The sequence below is a fragment of the Schistocerca cancellata genome, chromosome 6, assembly GCF_023864275.1.
Source record: "Schistocerca cancellata isolate TAMUIC-IGC-003103 chromosome 6, iqSchCanc2.1, whole genome shotgun sequence".
Taxonomy (NCBI): Eukaryota; Metazoa; Arthropoda; class Insecta; order Orthoptera; family Acrididae; genus Schistocerca; species Schistocerca cancellata.
Genome location: NC_064631.1, coordinates 484,629,308 through 484,641,456, shown reverse-complemented (window position 1 = coordinate 484,641,456; position 12,149 = coordinate 484,629,308). Strand labels below are relative to the sequence as shown.

The following is a 12,149-nucleotide window of genomic DNA, read 5'->3' as shown; positions in this document are numbered from 1 at the left end:
CGTTGGTACGTTGATAGAGACAATAACAAACACAAACACAAACACACACACAAATTTCAAGCTTTCGCAACCCACGGTTGCTTCATCAGGAAAGAGGGAAGGAGAGGGAAAGACGAAAGGATGTGGGTTTTAAGGGAGAGGGTACGGAGTCATTCCAATCCCGGGAGCGGAAAGACTTACCTTGGGGGGAATGTGTGTGTGTGTGTGTGTGTGTGTGTGTGTGTGTGTGTGTGTGTATGTGTGTGTGTGGGCGTGCGCGCACACACACACACACACACACACACACACACACACACACACACGCACGCACGCAAAAGCAGCGAGAGTGTATACCTCGAGGTAAGTCTTTCCGCTCCCGGGATTGGAATGACTCCTTACCCTCTCCCTTAAAACCCACATCATTTCGACTTTCCCTCTCCTTCCCTCCTTCCTGATGGAGCAACTGTGGGTTGCAAAAGCTTGAAATTTGTGTGTGTGTGTTTGTGTTTGTTATTGTCTCTATCAACGTACCAACGATTTCGTTTGGTAAGTTACAGCATCTTTGTTTTTAGATGTATTTTCCCCATGTGGAATGTTTCCCTCTATTATATTTGTAATAAGTGTACTTTCCATTTTTGCAATATTTCTTCTAATATTTCAGTACCTTTTATTACATTGTCTTGATTTATCAGTTATTTCGTATGCTGTGATGAACTTCCATTTTCTTGTTCCAGACATATCCACCCTTCCATGATGCACCTTTGTTAGGTAATGATCCAGATGATTATGAACATGTCCAGCAATATATGCAGAAATCAACAGGACACAGGAAAGTTGGTACACTTTCAAAGTCAGAATGGGAAGCTGCTTGTAAGTAATCAGTAAAATTTGGCTACTAATCCTGTGTTGCTTTTCGTTTTTGTGTGGGAGGAAAGGTGTGGGGAAGGTTGCACACATGTGGGTGGGTGCGTTCGAATCTCCATGGGGGAGCGAGGAGGGGAGCACGGGGGCCACTAAAGTTAGAATATATGTTGTATATTGTGAACTGATATTTTAATCAAAATACTGACTTTACTGTTAGTTGATATTGGAAGAAATCTGCTGGGAAATAACCATTTCTTCAATACAAGTTTTATTTGTCTTCATCACAAAGTATAGTACAGATTATCAGTTTCAGTTGTTACACAATCATCTTCAGCTCTAGAAAGGATAGGAGATGTGTACAATATATAAAAGAATTAAAAGTGAACATGTCATTAAAAAAACTTTGTTACTATAGACAACTCATCTTGTGCATTGTATGCACATGCTACGTCACAGCAGCAGCTTGCATACCTATCCTCTATCATTAAAAGAAGCCAGCTAGCCATCTTCTTGAGTATGCAAAGACTCTAGCAGAGTTACATCATGGAATTAATTGTGTAATAGAATTGTGTGTGTGTCACTTTGGAATAGAATGATGAAAAATTAGTTGAAGGCGATGAAAGGAATCAAATTCTTCTCATATAAGACAAGAGTTTCAAGGAAAGTAAGATAGAGTAAGACGTAATCTAAGTCACCAAGCGGACACATTTGTTTGATATGTTAACAGCATGCAATTGAAGATGGAAATCAGTAATAAGCAAAACAATATCAAAATAAGAGGTGTGTGATACAGGGTTACTATAAATGATTCATTCATTTTCAGAGCTCTATATTTTCAAGAGTACTACATTTACAAATATGAGTGATGGAGGAATAGAACCATAAATTCATAAAGTTTACATTTTGCACTATGCAAATGTTGTACAAGTACAACTCTGATCCCATGAGACACATCCAAGTGGTCATCAGGTTTGTTCCATACAGCATCCTGTCAGTGGTCATTGAGCATCATTGATGCATTCTCTGAGCTGTTCCAGTGTTTTTGGCATTGGGTGTACACAAACATGGCTCTTAATGTACTCCCAAGTGATGTGGAAGTGCATCATGTTGGTATTAATGAACATAGGGCCTCTACTAAAGGGGGGTGTCCTGTCTTCTTAGAAGATAAAATTCTCGAAAGCAGTAGTCGGTTGTGCAAACAACCACAGCTGCAGCATATCACAAGGTAAGAGGTAGCCATAACGGTCTTCTCACAGAAGGAAAACAGCTCATACAGCTTTGTCTGTGATACAGCACAGAAAACATTAACCTTTGGTGAATCTCATTGCACCACAGTTCCATGAAGGTTTTCAGTGTCCCACACTCTCACATTGCGGCTGAAATTTCCGATTTACGTCAAGTTAACAGTGTTTTTGTAGATGTTACAATTTGTTCGAAAGACTCATCTTCATTTTTGGCAAACTCCGACGCTGCAGTGGCTGTAAAAGAATTGTGAGTATCTGCTCCACCAAATCTGCTGCAACTTCCTGAGCTCTTAACGAGGTAGCTAATGATTTGTTATGCCAGGAGATATTTCAAGTAATCAGATTGGCACAGAGTTTCACTTTTAAAAATGCACATCTATTGCTTTGACTGGTGCAGGTTTTACACCAAAAAAACTGTCACAAAACTGGCTCTCTAATAACTTATTCACCGCTGCTTATATATCTTTTCAGTAATTACAGGTGATGTCATCCATTATTAAAGACTGAAAATTTGAGGATTTGCAATGAAAATCATGTTCGCATTCACATTTGAGTTTTGGTTGGTTCTTAGTACTGAAATTTGACAATATGTGTCTGCAAACAGTGCCTATTATATAACCACTTATATCATGAAAATTATTGGTTGGAAAATGTTCCTAACATGTGAATAAGTTCTTTATGTAAATACTAATTAAAAGCTAGTTTCACTTATTGTGAAAAGTATTCTAGGATTACAAAATGAATATTTTTTATGGTGTATTTTTAAGTATCAAATAGTAGCAGTCAAACCAGAGCAGAGATGTTTTTGCACTCGATAAAATTGAAATGAAATTAATGAAAATATGAAGCAGTATAATAAATTGAGTACAAGATATATGAAATACGAATATTCTAAAATTTATCTAAGCCTGTAAATGTTCATACTTATCCTAAAGATAGTATGTTGGTGTGCTTCGTGATTATTAATCTTTCCAGGTAAACTGAAGTTTGCTTCGGCACTGAATATTACCTTGAAGGCCAAATGTTCATACTCAAGTGCTTCCCGTATTGTGAAGCAAAATTGATGGTGCCAGCAATAATGTACTGGTTTCAATTGTTGCATGACCCGCAGACAGTTGGGTTTGAAACATATCTGCTATCACAAAATCTTCTATACAGTTTGCTGCGTTATCCCAAGTTAGTGGCTTGCACAGACTGTTGAGTTCTTTGGACTGCATACAAAACTTTCCCTCATTCTCTCCGTGGTTGTCTTTTACACACTTGGTCAGTGGGTTCTTTCCTGTTTACAGAGACAACCAGAGTCCATAAATTGTCAATACCAACACACACGGCAACTGTCTTCCATAATACCTTCTGAGTGCACGCTGCACTGTTGTAACAGGTACTCCATCACACAAAAATTCTTTTCCTTCTGTCGCCATTGTCTCAGGGCACTGCACTCGTAACGCAAACTTGTGAGCACAGTGCAAACTCGGTGAGTTTCACATATCAGTCATATTTGTACATGTAATACTTCGGAAAGTATTTTGTTGTTGTTGTTGTGGTCTTCAGTCCAGAGACTGGTTTGATGCAGCTCTCCACGTTACTCTATTCTGTGTAAGCTTCATCATCTCCCAGTACCTACTGCAACTTACATCCTTCTGAGTCTGCTTAGTGTAGTCATCTCTTGGTCTCCCTCTATGATTTTTACTCTCCACACTGCCCTCCAGTACTAAATTGGTGATCCCTTGATGCCTCAGAACATGTCCTACCAACCAATCCCTTCTTCTAGTCAAGTTGTGCAACAAATTTCTCTTCTCTCCAGTTCTATTCAGTACCTCCTCATTAGTTATGTGATCTACCCATATAATCTTCAGCATTCTTCTGTAGCACCACATTTGGAAAGCGTCTATTCTCTTCTTTTCTAAATCTGTACTCGATGTTAACAAATTTCTCTTCTTTAGAAACGCTTTCCTTGCCATTGCCAGTCTACATTTTATATCCTCTGTGCTTCAACCATCATCAGTTATTTTACTCCCCAAATAGCAAAACTCATCTCCTACTTTAAGTGTCTCGTTTCCTAATCTTAATTCCCTCAGCATCACCCGACTTAATTCGAGTACATTCCATTATCCTTGTTTTGCTTTTGTTGATGTTCATCTTGTTTCCTCCTTTCAAGACACTGTCCATTCCGTCCAACTGCTCTTCCAGGTCCTTTACTGTCTCTGACAGAATTACAATGTCATCGGCAAACCCAAAAGTTCATATTTCTTCTTCATGTATTTTAATTCCTATTCCGAATTTTTCTTTTGTTTCCTGTACTGCTTGCTCAATATACAGATTGAATAACATCGGGGATAGGCTACAAGCCTGTCTCACTCCCTTCCCAACCACTGCTTCCTTTTCATACTCCTCAACTCTTATAACTGCGATCTGGTTCGGAAAGTATAGACCGTGAAATTGAATAAATCATTTATAGTACCCCTGTATAACAGAAAACAATCTGTGGAATTGCAGCATACACCGAAAGGTTTGTTAGTCATCAGGAGTCACTTTGGTAAAGCATGCTCTAATTTCTTGTTGTCTTGTTCAGTTGATGCAGTCATTATTGAGTGTAAATGGGCCATGAGCAAACCGTCCCACTGTCTATTCCATGAGTGTGAGGAACTGCAATCATGTCTGAATCAGAAAGCAGTAGCATTGATGAAATAAAACACTTAGCACTGAAAATACTTTTATTACAGACACCAACATAGACAAATAGAACTGAATTCCTGGGCAGAGAATGCTGCTATTTCTATAAATGCAGAGATTTCAGAAAGGATAAATACTAAATGTGAGGTTTGAACTGGCAACCTGCAGCAAGTTGGCCAGCAATGCTGACCACTACGCCACACTACATGCAGCACATGTTGTGGCATTTCTCCCACTCGTGGAGAAACAGTGACCTACTGTTCAAGAGTTCTCATTGGAGCTGACTACAGCACCCTGGTTTAGATCTAGTTAGTGATCCTCTGTATGGCAGCGCTGGTAGATCCTCGCACATATCATCTTCACTTTGATGAACATTGGAGGTAGCCCCGGCCGTCAAGGCTCTGCTATCTTTGAGCGGGTCTAAAGTTTCTTTGAACAGGAATTCCCCAAATTCATCTGTATATCAGCACTGCAGTAGGGCTTCATAAGGAGGACATGGAGGCTATGTCTATGCTTTTGTCTTGTCGATGGAGGATCACAAAACTCTTGACTTCATATGTGACATCTGACAGTGAACAAATGATATAATGTAGCCCAAAGTAGTGCTTTAGTAATTTCTGCAGTAGTCCTACTTTCCACACCAGTGTAAAAATCTCCCAGATTGTATCTGATTGGCCAGTGCTTGGGATTATAGCGGTTCCACATCATCAGCCTGAGTATTGTCCAGTTGAAATGGGAACAATGTATCCATTGTCATTTAAGCCTTGCGCTCATGGAGCAGAACAAATGGTGTGAAGTCTTTAGTGTCTTACTTCGCTGTGTTATATACAGGGGTCACGACAGTCGGTATTGAATCTTAATCTCTCTGTTCGACATCAATATAGATAGAGAGCATATCTGCATTGCATTCAGTGAGGTCATTCATCTATGGTGATAGGCAGTTGTTATTGTAGTGTGTAATTGTCTACAATACTTGCCTTGGCTGGAAAACTTGTCTATGATAAGAGATCATTACTTGGGGTGCTCTGTCCTTCAAAATGATGTCTTCTTTAGCTGGCAACAATAATCATTCGACATTATAGAAAAGGGAGCCCCTGAGTTGACTAGTGGCCAGACATTTCCTGATATCTGGGTAATTGTTGTTCATGAAAGATTTTCATCGTGGCAGCTCACTTCTCCAGATAGTCACCTCGCTGAGTTTCCCAAATTCAGTGGCAAGTGCTTCTGTACAGCATCAGGTCATGCGATGGCATTTTGAGGAACAGCCATTGTCCAGGGCATGGTTCCAAGCTTTGAACCACAGGTGGACTATAGTCGTCTGTGGTTGTCTGCCATAAATAGAACTGCTGTGAAGATTGAAGTCTGGCATCATAACACTCATCTTCTTCTCTGCAGTGGCGTACTATGTGTCCAGGGCATCCACAGTGGAAACATGCCAGCGTTTTATCCCCTGTCCTCCTAATATCTGTCCTTCTGCAGAGCATTACACTTGGCAGGGGAGTTGTTTGTACCTGTTTTGGTCAGATGCTGGGTTATTGTTGGACAGCTGTGGAGTCCATTCCTTCTGGCATGTTTGACTGGTGATGGAGATTGGTGCTAAAGATACACACACCTCCTATTTAATGTTCCCTATTACTTCCTGATGTATGGGGTTGACATTTGTGGCCATCATCTACTAATTGCTTTGTCCATCAGTTCTGGGTGTCATAAACAGCTGTATCTCATTATATAGGGAGGCAGTACCGGATACAAAGCTACTTTCATTACAAGTAATGCGATTCGTATGGTGTTCAGGCTGTCACGGATTTGTTACTCACCTCTTTTTAATAATGTTTTGTACTTACTAGCAGTTCTCCACCTTTTGTTCCAATCTTAACATCTGGATAAAAAAATCTGGGGAAGCCTTAGCCAGGCAAAATGCGTTATTTGTAATAAAAATAAACTTGTAGCTGAGACTGTCTCTTTATATAATTATGAAAACCAGTTGCTGTACCAATCAGCCTATCATGGAATGGAATAAGCTCAGTAAGCTGTATCTCTTCTCTTACAACCTGAGAGGCAGGGTCATGATAGTCTTCTGTATCTGTCATAGTGGCCACATTCGGTAGCCAGTCGTACTTCTTTCATCCAACTTGTTTCTCTTGCATTTACCTGATGTGCTAGCATCACTTCATGAATTCTTTGGTTGTCCTTTACTAGAAGAATAGTAATGAATTAAGTATGGGTGCATCTTTTTTCAAGTACAGAACTTACTGTTTTCTTTTAACATCCACACATGGACTGAAGAGAGGAAGAAGAAACACAATGAATTAATGAGAGGTTTTGAAGAAGAAGGAGGTAGAAAAAAACACCGTGAAAATTTATTCAGACCCCTCCTTAAGGGGGAATTATTGGTGGTGGTGGTGGTGGTGGTGAGGATAATAATTAGGTGGTCAGATTTCACCTGGTGACCTGTAGCACGCAGGTCAGCAACACTAATTGGTGTGCCGCACTTCATCCAGCACAGGACATGGCAATATGCACTATAATCTCTTTTGTTTCTGTATATTAATGCACTAAATTTCATTAATTAGTAAAAACGTCCCAGCATGAAAGCAACTCTTGCAAACTCATTATTACTTTCATATTTCCAAACTTGTACTGTTCATTTAATGTCTGATTTGAAATACTTTATCAGAAAAATGTTCCATTTTTTGAAGCAAGTCAAGTAATCTTCCTCCAGGTGCTAGGTGTAACACTTTCATGTTCTATTGTAAGTTTGTCGCAAAATGTTTACTTTAACATCGAGCTTATCAAAGTCTGTTTTAATTTGATAATATGTATGCTCTTTAAATTGTGTTTCAAATGAACACACTATCTGACCTTTATAGTACTGAACACAGTTTTGTTTTGGAAACATAGATACACTTTCTTTTTATTCTATTTATGTAGATTTGTTTGTTTCCTCAGACAGAGTACTTCAAGTAATGTCTGGGTTGCAGACCCATTCTCATGCACTCATTCATGTATACAGCCAAGCTGTTGAGCTGGATTCAAAGAAAACTAGTTGGCAAACATGAAATATAAATGTATAATAGAGGCCATCGTGGATGCTTGGTTTTTCACCCCTTCTATTCTGGAAAGTTTTGCCTACTTTAGTGTGCTATAACTCATTTTGTTTTTAACTTTTTGTGTAAATGTTAATGACATTGGAAGCTGTTTGCTACAGCAGTTTGTTTCAGTTTATCAAGCTCTCTATTTATTTCATTTTGTTGCAATGGCAGGCGTATTAAAAGACTAGCTGACCCGGCGAACTTCGTAACGCCTAACAGTCAATGAATGTCGTGTTACCTTTTAGCTGAACTAATTTAGGCTTTGATGAACGTAATACAATGATACAAAATAATATTAATATACACTCCTGGAAATGGAAAAAAGAACACATTGACACCGGTGTGTCAGACCCACCATACTTGCTCCGGACACTGCGAGAGGGCTGTACAAGCAATGATCACGCGCACGGCACAGCGGACACACCAGGAACCGCGGTGTTGGCCGTCGAATGGCGCTAGCTGCGCAGCATTTGTGCACCGCCGCCGTCAGTGTCAGTTAGTTTGCCGTGGCATACGGAGCTCCATCGCAGTCTTTAACACTGGTAGCATGCCGCGACAGTGTAGACGTGAACCGTACGTGCAGTTGACGGACTTTGAGCGAGGGCGTATAGTGGGCATGCGGGAGGCCGGGTGGACGTACCGCCGAATTGCTCAACACGTGGGGCGTGAGGTCTCCACAGTACATCGATGTTGTCGCCAGTGGTCGGCGGAAGGTGCACGTGCCCGTCGACCTGGGACCGGACCGCAGCGACGCACGGATGCACGCCAAGACCGTAGGATCGTACGCAGTGCCGTAGGGGACCGCACCGCCACTTCCCAGCAAATTAGGGACACTGTTGCTCCTGGGGTATCGGCGAGGACCATTCGCAACCGTCTCCATGAAGCTGGGCTACGGTCCCGCACACCGTTAGGCCATCTTCCGCTCACGCCCCAACATCGTGCAGCCCGCCTCCAGTGGTGTGGCGACAGGCGTGAGTGGAGGGACGAATGGAGACGTGTCGTCTTCAGCGATGAGAGTCGCTTCTGCCTTGGTGCCAATGATGGTCGTATGCGTGTTTGGCACCGTGCAGGTGAGCGCCACAATCAGGACTGCATACGACCGAGGCACACAGGGCCAACACCCGGCATCATGGTGTGGGGAGCGATCTCCTACACTGGCCGTACACCACTGGTGATCGTCGAGGGGACACTGAATAGTGCACGGTACATCCAAACCGTCATCGAACCCATCGATCTACCATTCCTAGACCGGCAAGGGAACTTGCTGTTCCAACAGGACAATGCACGTCCGCATGTATCCCGTGCCACCCAACGTGCTCTAGAAGGTGTAAGTGAACTACCCTGGCCAGCAAGATCTCCGGATCTGCCCCCCATTGAGCATGTTTGGGACTGGATGAAGCGTCGTCTCACGCGGTCTGCACGTCCAGCACGAACGCTGGTCCAACTGAGGCGCCAGGTGGAAATGGCATGGCAAGCCGTTCTACAGGACTACATCCAGCATCTCTACGATCGTCTTCATGGGAGAATAGCAGCCTGCATTGCTGCGAAAGGTGGATATACACTGTACTAGTGCCGACATTGTGCATGCTCTGTTGCCTGTGTCTATGTGTCTGTGGTTCTGTCAGTGTGATCATGTGATGTATCTGACCCCAGGAATGTGTCAATAAAGTTTCCCCTTCCTGGGACAATGAATTCACGGTGTTCTTATTTCAATTTCCAGGAGTGTAGATAGAAATAGATAAGTATTTTATTTTGATGAATGATGATGAATACATACAGAATGAGAACAAAAATTAAAAAAATAATAATAATTAAGTATTTCAAACACATGTCAGAAAAAAATCATTGAAAACTATGTTGTGCAGGTTGGGATACACTCTGATTAATTCATTAATCGGATTTTCATTCAAGCACCTTGTGGTAAACGACATTCTTTGTTTTTTGGTCAGGCGCAAGAACAAATAATGCGGATGGTTTGCCGACACGTGAGCATGCCACGTACAATTGACCATGAGAAAAACACGCATTTTCTAGAATGAGGCCACAAATAGTCAAGGATTGTCCCTGTGATTTGTTGATCGTCATGGCGAAGGCAAGACGAATCGGGAATTGAATTCGTTTAAACTCAAAGGGCATATCTGTTGGGATCATCGGAATCCTTGGAATAAGAACTTCCTCATCTTTAAATTTTCCTTTAAGTATCGACGTGTGAATCACATTGCTCATCAGTTTTCTTATCACCAAACGCGTTCATTGCACAGTTTTGGTTTGTTTAAATTCCTAAGCATGATGACTACCGAGCCAACCTTCAGTTGTAAATTGGCGGTGGTAAACCAGGCACATCCAAGGAGTTCAAAAATTCAGTTGGATAATTAGTGGCTTCTTCTTCGTTTGTTAGACAGTCGATAGATTTTAATGAATACAGAGTACCTACGATTTGATTTTGAATTATAAAATTGAGGTCATCTACATCTTTATTTTTAGCCACCAAAATTGCTCGCTCACTTAACCATTTAGTATTTTTGTGGTTCTCGTCAGATAATTGACTCGCGATATTCCGTTGCCTAATTGCATTACGGCTCCGCTGGGAAAGATTAGATCTTCTAGGACGCGGCATTTTTATTAATAGTAATACTGAATATGCACTCGCACAAAACCACATAAAACAATCGAGACATAGACAATAGCTTATCAAGAAAAATCATAGACAACCTATGAAAAGACATTTACACTTTTGTTAACCTGTAGAATAAATCTTTAATTAATTTAATAAATAATTTACACAAATTAATGTCTAAAACAAACAAATATAACAGTACCTACCTGAACTTTCGAGACATTTTACACAAAATAAATTTCTGAACGCACACACAAATAGTTGTTACAGTATTTGACAGGATTGGACAACAGATGTTTGACATGTAATAAACAAATGAGCACTTATTGAAATGATTAAGTATTCATTACACATTTCTGAACGCACGCGTAATATTTTTCAATCTTTTTTTTAAAAAAATACACACAATAGTTTATTCATCCATTTTAAATAGTTTATGAACGCATGCATAAATGTCAATCATTACTTACAGATTTTGACAAAAAAATTTGACAGCTCCGAAACTAAAGAACTTTTAGGGAAAATAACGCATTTTTCAAGTATTCGTCAATTTTTCATTATTTTTAAGATGTATTCTGCTATTCGGGGCGGAGACAAATCCAACAAATCAAAAACCATGAAAATTTTTATTCGTCAATTTTTCATTATTTTTAAGATGTATTCTGCTATTTGGGGCGGAGACAAATCCAACAAATCAAAAACCATGAAAATTGGTTGAGCAGATCTCGAGTTATAAGTGTTGTAACAAACCCGACTTTGTTTTATATATATAGATAAACCATAGAGTAAAAAATAACTTCTCACTGCAGATGACATGAATGGGCATTTAATATCTGTGCATATCAGTTTTCTGTAAATTCTAAATACATACTTATTTTATTTTCCTGCAATCATTAAGTACATGTATTTTATATTTTAATTTTTTGAAAAGGGAAGTTGCTACTCACTATATAGCGGAGATGCTGAGTCACAGATAGGCACAACAAAAAGACTGTCTCTGCTATCTGATGAGTAGCAACTATCCTTTCCATAATATTGTTATATTCCATTCTTGATTTTCCATTGTTTTATATTTTAATGTTTAGCCTTTTTACAGATTTATGCCTGAAATGTATGTTTTACATGTCAAACAATTGTATGAGCTCAGTTCAAAACATTCTGAAACTTTAAATTTTTCTACTCTCACCTTTTGCATATTGTGCAGGATTTCTTTCAAAATACTCTCCTCCACAATTGATACACTACTCCCAACCTCATTTCCACTTGCGGAAGCAGTCTTAGTACACCTCTTGGTGGATTGTGCAAAGTGACGTGCAAATTTTTCTTTTATCTTGTCTATTGTTGCAAGTCTTTATCCTTCCAACGTGGTTTTCAACCTTATAAATGAAAAAATGTATGGAGAGTAAGGAGGACAAGGCAGCAAAGTGATTTCATTTTTTGTGCAATAGTCACACACCAACAGGGGTGACTGTGTGGGGGCGTTATCATGACGCAAGAGCCATGAATTGTCTCAACGCATTTCAGGACATTTTCTTCTCACATTTCTTGTAAGCATCTCATCACCAGTTATGATTCTCTTAACCCTTTGACTGCTGGAGACCCACCATCTGCTTGGTGCGCAGAGGTGCTGCGGTCTGCGGCGTAATCCAGCTACTTGCGCTAGGTGCCTGTTCCTCGAGC

General features: G+C 40.3%; 1 protein-coding gene across 1 annotated transcript in view; it reads left to right on the top strand.

The window, feature by feature from the left end:
• Window positions 1–12,149, top strand: part of LOC126190993 (mRNA cap guanine-N7 methyltransferase) — a 137,986-nt gene that overhangs the window by 120,795 nt on the left and 5,042 nt on the right. Inside the window, exon 7 of the mRNA XM_049931670.1 lies at window positions 714–849. Within this exon, the coding sequence (XP_049787627.1) occupies window positions 714–849 (136 nt within the window). The remainder of the gene's footprint in view (window positions 1–713; window positions 850–12,149) is intronic.